This window comes from Gracilinanus agilis, chromosome 1 (assembly GCF_016433145.1).
Source record: "Gracilinanus agilis isolate LMUSP501 chromosome 1, AgileGrace, whole genome shotgun sequence".
NCBI lineage: Eukaryota > Metazoa > Chordata > Mammalia > Didelphimorphia > Didelphidae > Gracilinanus > Gracilinanus agilis.
In genome coordinates this window covers 422,905,759-422,926,268 of record NC_058130.1, presented here as the reverse complement: position 1 = coordinate 422,926,268, position 20,510 = coordinate 422,905,759, and the positions used below count along the sequence as shown (strand labels likewise).

At 37.0% G+C, this 20,510-nt stretch overlaps 1 protein-coding gene across 1 annotated transcript in view; it reads right to left on the bottom strand.

Annotated features, from left to right (window-relative positions):
• PLEKHG4B (pleckstrin homology and RhoGEF domain containing G4B) overlaps positions 1-20,510 on the bottom strand; it is a 199,120-nt gene that overhangs the window by 134,626 nt on the left and 43,984 nt on the right. Inside the window, exon 2 of the mRNA XM_044665077.1 lies at positions 533-730. Within this exon, the coding sequence (XP_044521012.1) occupies positions 533-730 (198 nt within the window). The remainder of the gene's footprint in view (positions 1-532; positions 731-20,510) is intronic.

The window sequence follows — 20,510 nt, the reverse complement described above, 5'->3', positions numbered from 1 at the left end:
ATATATGGAATCATGGATTAGTTACTCAAGAAAATGGGCTAGCCAGTTAGAGGTAGAGATGCCTTATGCTAAGATTGCTCAGCAGTCCACTGGGGCTACACTCTCCAAGTCTGAAAGATAAATAACTAGCAATAAACAAACAATCCCAGAGCCACCACCCTGGGTGCAGAAGTCACTCCATCCTAGATGTAGGACACAGCTTTGAGAACTGGTTCTCTTCCTGTCTGCCTGGGGATGTTTCTTTAGAGAAACATTCTCTTTTTTCACATCCTCTATGGCTTTCCTTAGCAACATTTAGGAAGCAGTTTAAGCATTATGTGTCAACTCTTATTTCTGGCCCAGTTTTAAAAGGTTAGAGACTGTCTATTGTCACTATCACTGGATGCCTAACATTTGTACTCTTCCCTTATCCCAAATTCGCTTTTCTTGGCTCAAAAAGTTCTCCAGTTAAGAGATTATATTCTGCCTTATCTCTTCTCTCCCAGTCAGGGACATAGAAAGCCTCTGTTTTGGCCAAAGGAGTTAGGCTTACGCAAGTTTCTTGTTGAATGCACTGCAAGATCCTCTTGGCAGGAACGAGGAAATCAATCAGGCAGCGAAGGCCATCTCCTCCATACAGCTTTTCAACAATAGTGAAAAGCTGCCACAGGACAGTGGCAGCTGTTGCCTCAAAAGGGGGATACAGTGCAGAGAGTGTGTTCTGAATGTAGGTGTCAAGGGATTCAGAATCCTGTGAAATAAAAAGAACAGTGATCAGGGACCCTCAAATATATACCTTTCAAAAGGCACAAAGAACCCTAAAAAATGCTGCCATTGGAGGAGCCTCCCTTTTTATCTGAACACTGTTGGCTTTTATCCTGCTGACAGATTTTATAATACTAAATCATATTAAAATGGATTTTCCCTAGATTCATTACTCTGTTATATTCAAAATAAGTTGTCAGCACCAAAAAGGGCATCTTGGAAAGACTCTTCTCTCTGAGATATAGGGTTTTAAATGCCAAAGAAAAGTTTAATGTTCGTGGAAACCTTTACAAAGCACACATTGCCTTTCTAACAAAGTTTAACAAAGATTTCATTAGATCAAATTTGTTCATTAAACATTTATTTGGAGAGAGAAATTAGAAACTCAAAGTTTTGAAAAATGAATGTTAAAATTGTTTTTACATGAAATTGGAAAAATAAAACATTATTGAGATTTTTCAAAAAATTATATGACACTCAAACAGAGGAGTGAAGAAATTGTCTATGCATCCATACACTGTATATATTTCCATGTATAACCATCTAGCTCCTTCCTACGTCTCTACGAATTACTCTGTTGTGGATGAGGTCAAATAAGTTTATTTTAGATATATTTCATTCATTCATTCAATGCTTATTAAACTACTTTTTTTTTTTTTGGAAGGGGCAGGGAAACATTGGACCTGTGATTTCTTTGATAAAGAAAAAGCTCCCTCTGCCATAGCATACTTGTATGTACAAAAATATTTATATAACTGGTTCTGCAACTTACTGGCTGAGGCACTGAGAAGTTAAATGATTTATCTGGGTTCACACAACTAATATGTGGCAGAGGTGGGACTCAACCCAATTCTCCTGACTCCAAGGCCAATTCTCCATCCACCAGAATAGACTATTTCGAGAGGAGGCAGCGTGGTTTAGTGGAAAGACTCTGCGATCTTTGTACTCTGGAATTTAGCCCTGGTTCTGCCACTAACAAGCTGTGCAACTTCTGTCAAATTACTATATTTTGTTGTTTAGTCATTTTCCAATTGTTTGACTCTTCATGACCCCAGTTGGAGCTTTCTTGGCAAAAATACTAGACTGGTTTGTCATTTCCTTCTTCAGCTCATTTTATTGATGAAGAAACTAAGGCAAACAGTTAAATGACTCAGCCAGAGTCATATAATTGGTAAGTGTCTAAGGCCAGATTTGAACTGACAAAGGTGATTCTTCCTAACTCTAGGCCCAGCACTCTATGCTCTATAGTGCCACCTAGCAGCCCAAAAATTACTATATTGTACTCAGTTTATTCATCTCTAAGATGTGGAGGTTAGATTAGATGATCATTAAAATTTGGGGGAGATAGAAAATTCTAGGATTTAAGGATTGCTTTTTAGTGGCTTCTTTCTTAATGTTGCTCAGGAAGAATAACCTAGCTCTTAGGTAGGGCAGAGAAACAATTTTATGGATAGCAGATGAATTTTGGTTGCAGTAGTGGCTCATTTTTCCCTCTCAAAAATAACATTATTGGTGAAGTAGACAGGAGGCATAGTTCATGAAGGTCAAATAAATCTTCCCATAGCAATTTGTTGCAGTAGGTTGGGTTTCTTTTTCCCCTGTAAGGAGGGAATGCTGCTCTCCCAAAATTACAATATAATTTTAAAATGCTATTTTTAGAGTTGACATTTCCTGAGGAAATACCACAAGATATATTTTTGTTGGAAAAGAAATATAAGACTAGAAAGCACTGTATTAAGAAAATCCAGAGGATCAAAAAATGAGAAACTAAATTTTAAATATGTGTTCCCTCAGCTGATTTTTCCTAAAGGAAATTTATTTTTAGGGAAAAGGAAAACAGGGTCATGTATGACATTTTTTAAAAAATCACTGCTGACTAGATTACTGGCCCAACTTCCAGGCTCAGATAAAAGGAAGGTCCTTTTGCCTAAGGAAGAAGTCAGTGGCGGAATAGAATGACCTTAGAAGAGAGATATAGCAGAATCCGGGGGAATACATAAACTCCTAGAAAAGCTCAAAGATGGTGATTACCTACTTCAAATACCAGGTCAGGGTCCCTTATTCTCCATAAAACATGAGCAAAAATCATTCTAGTTGATCACCTGATTTGTAGACTGTTCTACAGAAAAAAAAAATATCTTCCCATCTCTCTCCTTTAGCCCAGTAATCCCAGATTTGTAAAGAGGGAGCAATCTATTCAGAATGAACGTAGCCTGACAATGCATATTTGACATAAGAGTTTTGTTTTTCTTTTTTTATCAATGGGGACAGGGAAGAGAAAAGGAAATAAAATGAGTGCTCGTTATTTGAAAAGAGTAAACACAGAAATCCTGGAATCCTGGGGGGTTATGCACTCATAATGTTCTCTTCAATATTCTTTTTAAGAGTTTTAGTGCTAAGCTTTAGCAATAAAATTAGTTAGGAAGAAGGAAAAGGAAAGAAAGATTGGGGGGGAAATAAAAACAGGGGAACATAGGAACAAAGAAATATTGGTCTAATAGAGATGATGGTAGATAAGAATGGTTATTTTTTATTTTGGGAATGCTATTATAATTGACATAGGCAACTTATGTCCCAAGGCCTTGGGGTAAGTGCACAGTAGTATGAGAAAATGAAAACATGAAATCTAAATGTCTTTAAAACAAATAGTAAACACAAGAGTTGAGGAGTAATTCCCCAATTGGTTTGGATTCAGTCTTTCAAAAGGTTAAGAAAAACAGAATTCCTTTAAGAACTCGCAGACCCTTGTGCTCTGAGATTAAGGCTTCCGTGCTTTACTAGAGCCTTTTTTTTTTTTTTGCATGATTCTTAAACATCAAGGAATCGATATCAGACAACTCTATGTTGGATATTTGAACACGGTACCTTATTATTGAAACAACCAGCCAAGCATATTATCTTAGCATTGTTTTGCCAATAACCTTGCCCCATGGCACTGTAACAAGTGGATTTGGGAAATGTATAAAACTACATTTCCCGTGATCCAACATGGTCCAACTGGTTTCCGTTTCCGACGTCTTGACGCAGGGGAGCGCTTAAATCTCGTGGGTTAGGAGGGAGTGGTCTCTTTTTTGGCGAGTAGGGCTTGGCTAGGAGGCAGTATGGAGGCGGCAGTTTTGAATGCTTACAAGCGCGTGGTCTAATGATTTTATCTATCAACATGGCTTTAATTAAAATACTAATATATATTATTATACCAGCTTTTATCATTTTTCATTCTTACAGCACAGACCCTGAGCCCTGCAATATGGAGATGCTCCCACCAATATTCATATGAATATGCCTGTGTGTGTGTCTCAGTTCAAAAAAGAACCACACCACAATGAACCCCATCAAATCGCACCAGTATGTCAAGATGTCCCACCCATGATTTCCCCTGGAGTGAAATCTAGAGTCAGAATTTTATATGCTGCAACCACAAAACCTCCTTGAATGCCAAAGGTGAAGGCTCTGTTAATCGCCTTTCCACAAATATTTTATCATTCAAATCAGCTATCATTACAATTTAGGAACTGCTCAATTTTAAAAACTGAATATATGAAAATCTTGAGTTATAAAATATGTAAGGGAAGAGTTATCATGTATTTTCCAAGGTATTCTTGACTTTGCAAAACATTAAACTTCCTGTATGAGTGCTAGTACATTCAAGCAATTTAACTGACTAAAATTTAATTCAAGTACAAGCTTCTAAGAGCTCATCTATTATTTCAAGAAGAGGTGTCAAATGCATGGTCTCTGGCCTGCATGTGGCCTGCAACACTAGATTATAATATAATTAGGAAATATTTAACAAAATAAATAAGAATAGATTAAAACAAAAATAATATTAATATTAATTGTCATTAATTAATATTAATATTAAAATAATATAAAACTTAGTCAATATACACGACAGCCACGGATCCTTATGTATGGATTAGTGGCTTTCATTTCTACTTGAGTTTGACACCACTAGTCAAAAGTGGTCTTTTCAGAGTGACTAGAACTTGGATAAGTCACTCAGTCTGTGCCTCAGTTTTTGCTTCTGTTAAGCAGGTATTATAAAGCTTCCCTTGCCAACTTTACCAGGTCAGTGCAAGAATCAAGTGAAATGACAAACAAGAAGCAAAAAGCACCAATATAAATGTGAGGCATCATTATTATAGGTGACCTTCCTCTAAGATTTCATAAAAACGCTCTTTATTTTTCAATTCTTTAGTGCACTTATATGATAATTGTTTCTCACATAATTATCTGTATTTATGCCTTATTCCCCCTACTTCACTAAGTTCCACAATATTTACTACTTATCTGTTCAATAGAAAAGTCACTTAACTTCCCGAACCTCAGTACTTCTATAAAATAGAAATACAAAAAGAAAATTTTAAAAATTAAAATAAAATAAAATAGAGATATAAATAACTCATGGTACCATTCAGAGTATAAGAGATCTAGAGATGAGAGGGATCTCCAAGGCCATTTAATTCAACTCCCTTATTTTCTAGCTGAAGAAACAAAAAGCCCTACTTCCCTTCTTGCCTAAGATCACACATGAATTGTCACAGACTGAAAGCTAAACCCTCTGATTCTAGAGCCAGTTCTATTTCCAATTTCTCCTTTGCTGGGTTATAATAAAGATCAAACGAAAAAACATATTAGTCGACAAGCAGGGGATGGAGTACTAGGGCTAGAGTCAGGAAGATTCATCTCTACCTACCCCCAGCTATAGGTGTGTGTGTACATATGCCCAAGTAAACCCAAAATACCAGGAAAAAAAAATTTTAAGGTGATGGAAGAACTCCAATGAACAGGAAATGGTGGTGCTTAAACTCCACTCTGAAGGACACTAGAGAGTTGAAGAAGCAGAGATGAGAAGGAAGTACACTCCGGGAAAAGAAGATAGCTCGCACAAAGACACAGAGATAGGAGATGGAATATATTGTGAGAGAAAGATTAAGAAAGCCAGTTTGGGCAAAATTAGGACACTAATGCATTGCTGGTGGAGTTGTGAATTGATCCAACCATTCTGGAGGCCAATTTGGGATTCTGCTCAAAGGGCTATAAAAGCATGCATGCATACCAATACTGGGTCAGTATGCCAAAGAGATTAAAAAAATGGGAAAGGACCTGTTTGTACAAAAATATTTATAGCTGCTCTCTGTGGTGACAAAGAATTAAAAACTAAAGGGATGTGCCTCAAATGGAGAACAACTGAACAAATTTTAATACATGATGGTGATGGAATACTATTGTGCTGTAAGAAATGATACATAGGATGATTTCAGAAAGAGCTGGAAAGACCTACATGGACTGGGGCAGAGCGAAATAAGCAGAATCAGGAAAATATTGTACACAGTTAACAGCAATATTGTGGAACAATCCAATGTGATAGACTTTACTACTATCAGCAATACAATGATCCAGAACAATTCTGAGGGACTTATGAAAAGAATGCTATCCACCTCCAGAGAAAGAACTGTTGGAGTAGGAATGCAGATGAAAGCATGTGATTATCATTTGTTTATTTGGGTATATGTTTTGGGGTTTTGATTTTATAAGATTATTCACCTATAAAAATGAACAATATGGAAATATGTTTTGAATTATAATACAAGTATAATCCAGACTGAATTTCTTCCCAGCTCTGGGAGAGGGGAGGGAAGAGTAGGAGGGAGGCAATTTGGATCATATCGCTTCAGAAAACTTATGTGGAAGTTTGTTATTAAAATTAAAAAAAATTTTTAATAAAATTTAAAAAAGAAAGCCAGTTTGTATGGATAATAGCATGGGAAGTCATAAACAATAATTCTTGAATAGTAAGTTGAATTCAAGTTGTGGCTTTAAATTCTAAATAGAAAAGTTTGTATTTGTTCTAGAGGCAATAAGGAGTAGAGTTTATTTGTTGTGGCTTTTCCTAATACTGGACTAAATTCCACAACAATTACTAGCCATGTGTCCAGTAGAAAAATCACCTTACCCTCTGAACCTCAAATTGAATAAACCAGTAGGAAGGTAACATCATTAGATTGAGGCTTTAGGAAAATCTCCATGGCTGCTCTGTAGAAGGGAAAATGTGCGAAAATCACTTTGTAAACTTTAAATTATGATAGATAAGGTGCCAGTAGATGATGATGAGGATGATCAAAATTGAATTAAAATTTCATTACATTTTCTTTCCAGATTAAATATTGATGTAATTTTTAATAATTATTTTCTGACATTTTGCTACTCATGTTCTCTCCTTTCCCCTCCATGAGACAGCAGGTAATATGACATAGGTTATACTTATGCTATCATGCATAATATATTTCCTTGTTTGTCATGTTATGAAAGAAAGCATATGTCACTTATGCAAGAAAAAAATCATGAAGAGTAATGCTTCACTCTGCATTCAGACTCCATCAGTTTCTTCTTTGGCAGTGGACAGCCTTTTTCATCATAAGTCTCTTGAAGTTACAATGAGTTTTTGCATTGCAGATAACAGTTAAGACATCCACAAGTTGATCATCGTACATTAATAAAAATTGAATTTTTATCTAAACTTAGAACTTCTCCCAATGTCTAGCACAGTGCCTTGCACAAAGTGGGGACATAATGTTTTCAGAATGGATGACATCCTGAGTTTTCCAAGTGCCCTGAAAATATATATTCTGCTGCAAAGAGATCTCTTACCACACTGTCTACTATACCTCAGTTTTTCGGGGGTGGGGGGTTGTGAAGGGAAGAGAAACTTTCCAATGGGCTAGGCAAACTGTGGCGTTGACTTCCAATAGCAGCTGTGACTTGTTTATGCCTCTGTTTGCCTTGAAGCTTCTGGGAATGTTTGTTGAAGCTGTCTCCTAGAGAAAATTAATATTCTGTTCCTCTGACAAGGATAATTGCTTTTAAACAAGCTCAATCTCAATTTAGTTTGTCATAGATGAAATAGAAAACAGAATTGTGATTTGATTTCCTTCTCAGAACATCTGGTGCCCAGCCTGAACTTAGTCTGCTTTGCAGGAAGACCAGTGAACCAGACCAGCGAGGGAAGAGATAGCTAGGATTTGGTTGGGGTGGGGGGGGGCTAAGGAAGGCAAAAGAGGAGGGAGACAATCCTCTTACCAGTCTGGAAGGAACATCAGAGCAATGTGGTTCATGGGAGGCAGTATGGGGTAGGAAAGGGCACTTAATGTATAGTCAGAGGACCTGGTTTTGAGCCCTCTCTGCTTTTGCTTACTAGTTACATAAGTTTGGGGTCGTCACATTTCTTAGGGCCTTACTTTCCTTATCTGTAAAATGATGAGGCTGGACTTAAACAAGAGTTCTTAATTTTTTTTTAAATTGGACTCTCTTTAGCAATCTAGAAAAGCCTGTAGACTCCTTTGCAAAATAAAGTTTCTAAGTGCACAAAGTAAAAAAATACAAAAGAAATCAGCTATTTTGAAATAGTTATAAAAAGACATTTTTAAAAGACCAGCACAAATGTTAAATAACCCGGTCTAAATGATATCTAAGGTCTCTTCTAACTCTAAATTCTATAATTCTTCCAAGAAGGCCTGACTTTTTTCCTCTTCTTCTTGTGCCAGTGGTACAGATGAAGATTGAGTCAATGGTACTCCTGGACCATTAACCTAGCACTATTGCTGTTTATCTTAATTTAAAGTATTTGTTGTTGTGAGTTGTTTCAGATGTGTCCAACTATTTGTGATTTTCTTGATACTGGAGTGCTTTACCATTTTCTTCTCCAACTCACATACCAATGAGGAAACTGAGGAAGCAAGATTAAATGACTTGACCAGGGTCATACAGCTAGTAAGTACCTGAGGCCATATTTGAACTCAGGAAAAAGATGAGTCTTTCTGACTCCAGGCCTGGTAATCTTATCCCCTGTACCATCTAACTGCCTATTAAAGTCCATGCCATCTAGGTATACTACTTTCTTCTGATCAAAACTAAGCCACCTCTACTGTCCCTTGATGCTATAAATTCATGAACCTAGGTACACAGGCAAAGGTACCATTAGTGCCTTGTCTGGGATCAGCTCTGTTGTTGAACTCTTAAGTATCTGTTGCTTTTGAGTAAAAAAGGAGAATCTCTAAAAGGGGCAAAGTATCATATATAGCAGTGGTTCCCAAACTTTTTTGGCCTACCCCTCCCTTTCCAGAAAAAATATTACTTAGCCCCCTGGAAATTAATTTTTTAAATTTTAATAGCAATTAATAGGAAAGATAAATGCACCTGTGGCCATCATCATCTCTCTGGATGGCTGCAGCACCCACCAGGGGGTGGTAGTGCCCACTTTGGGAATCATTGATATATAGGAACAAGGAGCAAATTTTCAATGTCTATTTCTGTCAATAAATCCAAAGGTTTAGCAGACCAGAGTGCAAATATAGCTTGCTTTAAGCAAAATATGTTGTATAGACAGACAGATGGATGGATGGATAAACAGACAGGTAGAGAGAGACAGACAGAGAGACAGAAAGATGGATAGATGATAGAAAGACAGACATAGATAGATAGATAGATAGATAGATGATAGATAGGTAGATAGATGATAGATAGGTAGATAGATAGAGGTGATAGATAGATACATACATAGACAGACAGACTGAAAGATAATAGATAGATAGATAGATAGATAGATAGATAGATAGATAGATAGATAGATAGATAGATAGATAGATAGATCAGAACATGGGCACCCAACATGGGCAAGGATTTGGGATAGAATTTAAGAGCTAGAAGAGATCAGAAATACAGTCCATACCAACCTCCTTATTTTATAGAGTAGCAAATTTAGACCCAGACAGATTAATTGAATAACCCAACGTCACAAAGCTAATGATATTTAAATTAGGATTCCTTTTAAAAACTGAGTTTCTCTATGTTTCAGTGTAGACCTATCTACTTTTCCCCTTCAAAGAGATCCCCTTTAAGGAGTACAGCCTGTATTTGAAAATGGCCATACTGAATATCCAACAACCTCTATTTAAATCTACTCCCATGACTTTTGCCATGCATCAGACCAGTATTAAAATAAGTTGCTTTTACATACAGCTGTGATAATGGAGCTTCTGAGTCAATGCTACCATGGGAATAGTAAATGACACCAGAAACATTTGCCTAGAATAGTAAGGTTTTGTTGCTGGATAGATTTCTAAAAGGCTATTAGAATAGTTGTTGCTAGCATGACCTTCACCGTCACATCCATTGTCTCTTCAGGCAGCTGTGTGGGCATGTTTCCATGGAATGAATCCTACTATCCTTAGCCAGCGGATTATTCCAGAACTTAAGGCTCCATGCTGCCACTCTGGAGTGTGAGAGAGGGGAGAAGGGCAAAAAAGTGCCTAGCGATTCTAATCCTTCTTCACACTGTCACAAGAAGCTAAGGACATGGTAGTTATTGCTAGTGGCAATAAAAAGAGTGAGCATTTAGAAATGTGGTGCTTCCTACCATCATGGTGTAGCAGAAAGAGCACTGGTCTTAGAAGCAGAAGAACTTGGGTTTGAATCCTGCTTCTGAGACAACTAGTTCTGTGAACCTGGACAAACCCCTTATTGGAGCCTCAGTTTCCTCATCCTTTCAAATAGTACCTAACTTATCAGGTTGTTGGAGAAGAGGCAGGACCAGAGGAAAGCTGTGATCTCCTATATTCCCCTGCCTTCCCATATTTCCACTTTATTGCATAAGTCCTCATAACCTCACACCTGGACTCTTGACTTTCTAACCAGACTCCCTGACTCCATTTTCCACTCCACCTCCCCATCTAATCCATTGACCATTGACCCATTCCACCAATTAATCTTTTTTTAGACAATACATGTCACATAACTCCTTTGTTCAAGAATTTGTAATGGCTCTCTATTGCCTAGTCATATATCCTAAATCTTCACCTTAACATTTGAGGCCAACTAACAATCTGATTCCTTTTTTTTTTAATCCTTTACCTTCCACCTTCAAAATCAAGGCTAAAAAACAGTAAGAGCTAGGCAATGGGGGTTAAATGACTTGCCTAGGGTCACACAGCTAAGAAATGTCTGAGGCCACATTTGAATCCAGGACCTGTCATCTTTAGGCCTGGCTCTCAATTCATTTATCTTAGTTGCCCCATAATAATATGATTCTACCCTTTCTCCTATTACCCAGATCAAATCCCTACACATAATGTTCATGCATTTCATAAGATACACACTCACTTACAATTGTTTTACTCTTATTTTGCACATAATTTGAGCAAATTTAGTGTCTTGATTTTATCAGCCCGTACATGATAAAAATAGCAAATTGGAAAAGGAAGAGATCATGGGATCAGAAATCTAGAAGTGATCTCAGAAGCCATCTAGTCTTACCCTCTCATTTGGGAAATGAGTCCTAGAGAGGTAATGTGGCTTGCACCAAACATGAGAAATGGGATTTGATCACAGGTCTTTTGACTCCAGAGAAGTACTCTTTGCACTATACCAGGTTGCCTACTATATAATGATAGCAAAAATATAAGTTATTTTATAGCCTGAGTATCATACAAGTCAGTCAATAAGGATTTATCAATTGCTTAATATGTACTATATAGACTGTGCTAAGCATCGAAGACCCAATGAAAGACCTAAATAAGGCCTGTCTTCCAGGAGTGCATACGATGCAAATGGGAAGTAATTTTGGACTTCCTGTCCCTGCTACAGAGGGATGCCTTGCTGGAAAACAAACAAAAAAGGGGTTCTCACTCCTTGTTTATTCTCTTGGGGAATAAAACACTTACTGAGAGGGAGCCTGATGAATGGATGGAAAACTGGATTGGAGTGTTCAAGTCCCATTTCTAACAGACACAAGCTCTGTAATTATGGGCAAATTTCTTATCCTCTCAGTATCCAGTGCAACCCTTTGAAGAATGTACATTATAGAACAGTTCTCTGGCTGCAATGGTAGGAAGAGATTTCCATTCTGAAAATCCCCTACTATAGGAAGATCATAGTTCTGAATGAGATAAACAAACCAAGTAAATCTATTTAAAAAGACAAGATAGTGATGGTCAATGGATAGAGTACTGGACCTGGAATCAGGAAAACCAGAATTCACACCTGATAGTTACTAGCTGTCAGACCCCAGAAAAGTCACTTAACTTCTATCAGACTCAGTGTCTTTAATGGGGATAATAATAGCACCTAACTCTCAAGTTGTTGTCAGGATTAAATGGGATAATATTTGTAAAGTGATTTGCCTAAAGCATTAAATGCTAGCTAATAAGTTTGCCCCTACAAATGGGATTACAGCAACTCACCATGATTCTGCAGACTCTTCTCTTAGTTAAGGCTATGGAAGGCAGTGGCAAAAGGAGGAATGCAGGCAAGCAGGAGCTATATTTGTGTTATATTAGAGATGAGCATACAGAAGCAAGGCAACATGTGCAAAAATGATAAGAGCTAAGGAAGTTGTTAAAAATTGCAGACTAAAACATATTTTTGGACAAAGAAATTTTTAAAAATTAATCACTTCCATTCCTATTTTAGGGTTCAGAAAGAGTCAGCATATAAATTTAAGACAACAGATTAAAGGTCCCTTGGAATAGTCCCTTCTAAGTTTTAATTTATATCAGCTATATTTATGATTTAATTCCACTATTTACCAATTCCCAGAATACCACTCAAAACACCCATGGGAGAAGAAGAATGGCAGAACACAAAGAACTATGTCAATGGCCTTCTTGGCACAAAGAATACTGTATCCTTATATATCTCAGGATATTTATTTCATGCACACGCACGCACACATACACACACAAATGTGGCTGAGAATTCAGAGCTTTTTGCTATTTACTAGATTGCTAATCTAGCCTGCAAGTACTATTATCTACTAAACACAAGCTAGTAAAATGGGCTGATAAATGGTTTAAAGAACATTCAACTTAATGACTTGTGTTTTCCTTATCACATTTATACTCCATGAATCCACCCACTGAAGTACAAATTCAGTGTAACAATTACTTTGGACATATAGGTAATTCCCTGATGATTAAATTTGAGTTACTTTTCAAATTGGAAACAGAGGAAAGGCTAGAAGTCTGGAAAAGTAATTCTTTAATGCATTTATAGAGGTCACAGAATCAGAGAGCCATAAGGCACCTTAGAGGCTATTTAACTCCAGCTTCTCATTTCACCAGGGAGGAAACTGATTTAAAGAGCAATGTGTCTAAGCAAAGCTGCATTTTGAACCCAGATCTTTAGATTCCAAATCCAGTGCTCATTCCACTCTACCAATAGAAGATAGATTTTTAGTTTACATTCAAGAATGCAATTTGAAGAAAGGAAGTTTTTAAATCCCATGCCCAATGCGAAGTTTACTTAATTTCCCCTTTGATTTAATGTGTTCCTTTCCAGCCCTACCCTCGCCAAATAAGCCAACATAGTAGATCACTTACAGGACTTGAGAGGTTTCAAAGGGTTAGTCGAAGAAAAAACAGAGGGCACTAAATTAAAAGAGGTGAGTAGAAAACACTTGCTCTCTGCCATAAGAAATGGCAAACAGAATAAGTTCAGAAAAATCTGAAAAGACTTGTACGAACTGATATAAAGTGAAGTGAGCAGAACCAGGAGAGCAATGTATACAGTAATAAAAATATACAATGTTCATCTATAGAAGGCTAAACTAATTATTAGCAAAGAAAGATCCCAAGGTTTCTATAAGGGACCTATAATGCAAAATGCTATTCATGGCGAAAGAAGGAAACAGGAGTCTGACTACAGATCTAAGCATGCCATCTTCCACTTTATTTCATTCATGCATTTTTTATTATATGTGTGATATGTCTTCTGTCACTGCAAGAGCAATATGGAAATATATACTGCATGAAAACATTGGTATAATCTACATCAGACTATTTACCACTTTGGGGAGGGGGAGAAGGCAGAGACAGAGGAAATCTGAATCCTAAAATGTCATAAAACAATTATGAAAAATTGTTTTTACATGTAACTTATTTAATTAAAGTTTAAAAATTACTCTCTCTTCCATAGCATTGCTGAGGCTATTTCTATAGGGAGGGGTGCGGTTTATAAAACTGTTCCTTGACCTGTATTTCTCTGGTTTCTCTAAGATTAGAAAGGCCCTTCCTAAATGCCAAAGCTAACAACTTTTACAGGTGGGCAATACTGATACAAACAAAAATTCTTTGGGCCTTTTTCTAATAGATAGCAAAATAACTATGAGATCTTAATGAGGGGGTCTTTAGAAATCCAGAATGTAACAGAATTCAAGGTACTAAAATATGTTCCAAAAACAAAGTAGATAATATCAGCCTAGATTGACTTCGGAGAATATGAAGATGATAAATTTGTGTGGAAATGTAAAATGCAAAACAGGATATATTAAGGTGTATTGAAATCCTGTGGGGCTCAGGATTTGTTCAAGGTTGATTGCCTCAATTCATGAAGATGGCCACAACAAGGAGTAGTGAATTTCTTGGTCAGAGCACTAAATGATAATAAATAGCTAGAATTTATAAAGCACTTTAAGGTTTTACAAATTGCTTTACAAACATTATCTTAGTTTATTCTTAGAAACCCTCGGCTACTGTTATCCCCATTTTACCAATTAAGAAACAGGAATTGAGTTTAAATGGCTTGCTAGTGTCACAAAGCTAATGAATGCCTGAGGCTGGATTTGAACTCAGGACTTCCTGACTACAGGTCCAGTGCTCTGGCCAGTGGACCACTCAGCTATACCATAAATGGAGACCCAGCCTCAGAGCTTTATAACTAGGACTATCATTAGTGGGATTGAGCCTACTACACTTCAGCTTAGTTGAGATAGGGAGATCCAACCTAAGAAAGAAAAAAAAAGAAAGAGAGTGGTTAGGGGAGAAAGGAAAGAAAGGAAGGAAAGAAAAAATTGAAAAAAATAGAGAATTGGGTCCACTGAATACTAATCACTTTCAGCTCTAAATTCTATGTCCCTACTACCCCATACCGATCAGACTGGCTAAACTGGAAGAAAAAAAAAAAGGAAAAAAAAAGACAAATAATGCTGGATCGGCTGCTGGAAAATGGGTACACTAATGCACAGTTGGTAAAGCTGTAAACTGGCTCAACCATTCTGGAAAGCAATTTGGAACTGTATCCAAAAAGCTATTAAATCATACATATCCTTTGACAGTGATATTGCTACAAGGTCTATAGCTAGAAAGGAGACCAAAAGAGACCAAAGAAAGGAAAAAAAAGGACCCACATGTGCAAAAATATCGATAGTGGCTCTTTCTATCATGTAAAGCATTGGGTATTTTGTGATAACCATCAATTGGGAAACGATTGAACAAGTGATATTATATAAACATGATTGAAGAGTACTATGCTATAAGAAATGTTGAAAGAAATGGTTTCAGAAACATCTGAGAAGACATATTAACTGATACAAAGTACAATAAGTAGAATCAAGAGAACAATTTATATAATAACAATATTTGAAAGATAATCAACTTTCAAATTCCAATCAACATAATGACCAATATGATTCCAAAGGATTCATGATGAAAGATTGAGATCCACCTCCAGATAAAGAGCTGACAAAGTCAGAGGGCATATTAAAGAATATTTTTTTTCTTTCTTTTTGTTTTCAGACATGGCTCATGTAGGAATTTGTTTTGCATGACTACATAGAGTGGTAAGGGATTTTGTTTTTCTTACTGTCTCAATGCATGGGAGAGAGAAGCAACTGTCTGGAAGTGAAAATAAGAAAATTGAATTTTAAAATATAATTTTAAAAATTCTATGACCCTATGAAGCCAAGAGAAGTATTCCTTGGTCCTTTAAACTAGTTTATGATAGAGGCAAAACTAGAACCTAGTTGACTGGAGTTTCCCTCCCATTGAAAGATAAAAAATACTTTTTTGTATCAAAATTCAAACTACCATAACATAATGCCTCAAGATCCTTTGCTGTTGTTTCTAAATGGTATTCTTTTATCAAAACCTTGCACAGACTGATATGTCAGTGTGACTGTCATGCAAAATAAAGAAGACCCCTGTTCACTTGGTGAAGAGTCCTGATGTGTAAATTCGGAGAATAAATTTTAATTATGCTCTAATTCCACATCATTTTCCTAAGAAGCATAAAGTCTCACTCCTGTTTGCCCAATAACAGTCTGAGAAGCATTAGTTGGGGGTGAGGGGAGATGTTAGTGTGAATCATTATGTTGTTTTTTGCCCACCATACATTAGCTCCCAAATCAGTCTTTGTCCAGAGTTCTCACTTGTAACAAATTGTGTATGTGTCATAGCAATTTCATCAATGCTATTTAATTAACGCTGTTTCATTAATGCTATTTAGTTACTAATTATGGACCCAAAGTATAAGAGTAGTGATGTTGGTAGCTTTGATAAGCCTAAGAAAAGTCATTAAGTATCTAGGTATGTTTGTATAAGAAATGCTTATTAAATAATAGGATTTGCTATCATGAGCAATTTTTAACTTACATGAAGGGTCTTAGAGCATATTGGTCATATAAAACAAGGTCTTACTGTACTTGCTGTCTTGTCCCATACAACAGAAGCTCTTTAAGAGCAAAAACTGTTTCATCTCTGTCTTTGTATTCCCAGTGCCTAGCACCATGCTTGGGAACTGTAGGTAATTAATAAATGCTTATGATTGGTTAACATAAGGGAGTAGGTGGATTCTTCAAAAGGAATTTTTGAACCTTCTATTCTAAGAGCTAAGCTAAGGTACAAAGCCAACAGACAGAATACCTTGGACATTTATGATAAACTTCAGTCAAAGAATGATAGTCAAGGTCCATTCCTGACAAAGTAGACTAATTGATAATGTAAAGGAAAACCATAATGAAAGACTATGGAACTTTGATCAACACCTTGACCAATCATGTTTCAGGAGACAGCAGATGAAGCATGACATAAGAGCTGTAATGAGATAAACCCCCAAAATGAGGCATATGTTACTAGAATCGGTCAAAGCAGTGATTCCCAAAGTGGGTGCCACCGCCCCCTGGTGGGTGCTGCAGTGATCCAGGGGAGTAGTGATGGCCACAGGTGCATTTGGGGGTGGTGAATAACTGTAAGGGGGCAATGATAGTATGTGACAGGGGGCGCTAAGTAATATTTTTTCTGCAAAGGGGGCGGTAGGCAAAAAAGTTTGGGAACCACTGGGTCAAAGCATTCAATTTGTTTTATTTAGCCATTCTTCCCTGTTACGAAGGAGGATTTTATGCATGTGCAATTCATTTGGAAATTGACATGAGTATTTTTCTAAATAGCTTTTTTAAAAAAAGTAGATTGATGAGAACAAATTTAGAGATACACCATCTGGGTGAAAACTAATACACCTTTTATAGAGCTAAGAATTGATTTAGCCAAAAGAAGAAAGTAACTAACTTGTTCTTACCCTTTGATCTAACCAAAGGGTCAAAAAGCAAAAACAAATTGAGTTTCTCTCCACTGGGAAATAGCCAGACAAATTATGTCATATAAATGTAATGAGATAGTGTTGCACTAAAAGAAACAATTATTTAGAGAAATTTATGATGACTTGTATGAAATCCAAAGAAAAATGAATCAAAGCTAAGAGAACAATACACCCAATGACCTCCATAATATAAAGGGGAAAGCATCACTAAAAAATTACAAGGGGGATAAAAACAGCAACTATTTGACTTTGGAGGGCTGAAGACGAAACACATCTCCTTCCCCTTGGTAGAGGCAGCAGGATACAGATGAACAATGAGACAAACACTGTTGAATATGGTCAACATATTGATTTATTCTGCTAAACTATCCTTTGTTATAAGATTCTACTCTTAAGAGAGAGCTTATGGGAAGGTGGCAGTGATACAAAAAAATCTAACAACAGTAAAAAAGCATTTTTAAATGGTCTACAGTAGACCATTCACACATTTGAACCTAGACTCTGGAAGACATAGAAGGTAAAGAGCTGAGACCACTAATCGGTGGCATAAGTCATATTCATGACCATATTCAACAACAGACAGCTGATGCCTTGCTTTGCCCTCTGCTACTTCATAATCAAGAACACAGTGATGGCAGTAGATGTGGCAGCTCCTGGGGGTAGCTCTCCAGAACCTTCTCTTCTTCTTGGCTGCTAGTCAGGGACTTCAGATTTTAAAATATGAAGATATGAAAAGCCTTTCTCTTCCTTTCCCCATGCTGTTCCCCTTTTAGTTAAAAGCATCTTAGCTAGACTATCAACAAGGTTGAGTGTGAAATGCCATTCTCTCCAGGAGGTTTATCCTAGGGCTATTAACCAGGTTATATCCTCTCTCAAGTGCTATAAACAGTAGTATTTGTTCCTGGGGGATACAGATGGAACCTGAATGGCAGACAGTATCACATTCTTTCATTTGCTGATATCCGTCTTTGCCATCCTGTTTGCACAGAAGCCAGAATCTACTTTTCTTCTTCTTCTTCTTTTTTTCTTTTAAAGTAATTCAGAAACCTGCCTGCCTAGCTGGGCTCTATTTGTCTGCCTGTCTATACTGGTTCCTTGTATTTAGCATGGGCAAACCTTTTGTGTATTTTAGACTCCGGGCCACCACAGTGTAAGCAAATGAGGTTTTTCAGGTAGATAGCTCTGAGTGTGTGCACAGGAAGCTTTCTAGCTCTTTCTCTAAGTTTTCATTATTTGCCTTGATATGGATTGGTGACCTGCATGAGAAACCTAATAATAAAAAAATCATGATAGGATGAATTCTCTACTTGACAATCAAAATTAATTATTTTGTTTTGGAATTACTGAACAAGACCCTTCAAGTAGAAAATCTCACTTAAATAACCTATATGGTCAATGATTTCACTCCTCAATACTATACTTCCATACCTGAATGAATATAAAATCTCATCAATGGAGTTGTCTCTTCCAAAAGTACAGTTCACTAACTATTTAGGCCTTGACATTCATCAGACTCATAATCCTAAAATTAACATTCTTCTTTCTACCTGAGGCCAGAACAGTAATAAAATCTGAACTGTAACCAGACACCAGGCTCAAATGAGGTAAAGAGAAAATCTCTCCCCTCAATGCTTTTTTAAAAGATTGTTTATGTATCCAAGCTTAAGTTTACTCCTCCTTCTGTCCTACAGCTGTTTAAACAGTACCATGTTAGCCTCATTTGGTTGAAACCAAGCCTTTTGTGATTAATAATCCAGAAAAAGAGTGTGAACTCATCAAGCCCTTGAGCTACTCGGCCCTTTCCTCCCAAATGTCATGATAGAAACAAAGGAGAGGGCAGCAAGATAGAAGTTGGTCAAGGATTGGTCCTAAAAAAAAATCCTCCTTTGTATGGTGTCTGAGGCAGAATTTGGAATTTCTCATTATCACCTCATTGTCAGCAACAGGAAATTGCCAGGTGGGGTCAGTTTACTGGGGCTCCCATCACTGTAGTGGTATTTCAGGACTCTAGATTGTCCAAAGAACTTTGCCACCCTGTTCTAGTGCTGATAACTTCCCAATGAATGTTTCCAATTCATTCTCTGACCTTAAATTCTGTATTGGAATAATAGTCCTTTCTCTAAGGTTATCATGGTCAATGCTTACGAAAGGGAAGAGGGAGATGGAGCCCTAACTTCATACTATGGTATGAAAAGGCTGCAATCAATGCATGGATAGGGAAGTACCCACACTAATTAAATCATGGATCTTTTGAAGCTTTGCCCAATGAGGAACTGAATCTGATCTAAACCCAGTAGCTATCTTGAAAGCTCAATATTGACAAGCCTTACAGTGGTCATGATTTCACTGAATTAACAACTCTTTCTTGAGTGACGAGACAATAGTATAATCTTGTACTGTAACTGGCAGAGCATTGATAATGAAGCCCATTATGTCTGACTCCTACAACCCATAGGAGGTGTTCGGTGACTGCCAAACATTCCAAATAGGCATGCTTGTAAAAATCCACACATTCCAGTATACTGCCCACTGCTTGCTCTGCCCCATGGTAGAAGGAAAATCATCCTGTAACTGCACTGATGATCTTTTTGTCTTCTTCCCTCCCAAATGCAAACATCTACATGGCAAGCAACAGGCTGCATTTTATATGCACTCCCCATCCCCATCTCTGTTTCTGTGCTAGTCTGTCTGTCTATGTCTCTCACTTATTCTCTCTCACCAGTTTAATTTCTGCTCAGTCTTAGAACCAGTCTGTATCCTTTTAGAATATCATATCTCCATAAGTAACAGGGAATATGTGCCTTGGTTACTACTCTATTTTTAGACACAATACAAGGTATTTACAAAACCCCCCAAGGAGTTAAATTTTTTTGAACTTCTAAACTACAATATTTTAGATTATAGGAATGATGAAAATAATCTATAAATAACAGCTGTTGTTACTTGTCACAAAATCTGAAAAGAAAATTCACTGTACAAAATTGTTTAATGGAGATGACCTACCATGATAAAATTACACTAGAGTGTTATTTAAAGTCTGTAGCTGAATAGCTCAGTGGATTGAAAGCCAGGCCTAGAGACTAGAGTTCCTAGGTTCAAATCTGGACTCAGCCACTTCCTAGCTGTGTGACCCTGGGCAAGTCACTTGACCCCCATTGCCTACCTTACCATTCTTCTGCCTTGGAGCCAATACACAATATTGACTCCAAGACAGAAGGTAAGGGTTTCATAAATAAAAAAATAATAGTCTGTAGCTGTCCCATGAACAACAGGAGTCATTGAAGTTTAAAAGTTCTCAAGGATTCTAGGAAGATTTTGTTTAATGTGACCTCAAACTTTTTTGAGCAAAAATCATTTCTAAAAACATAATTTAAGCAGCAAATAAAGTTTTAATACAAAGA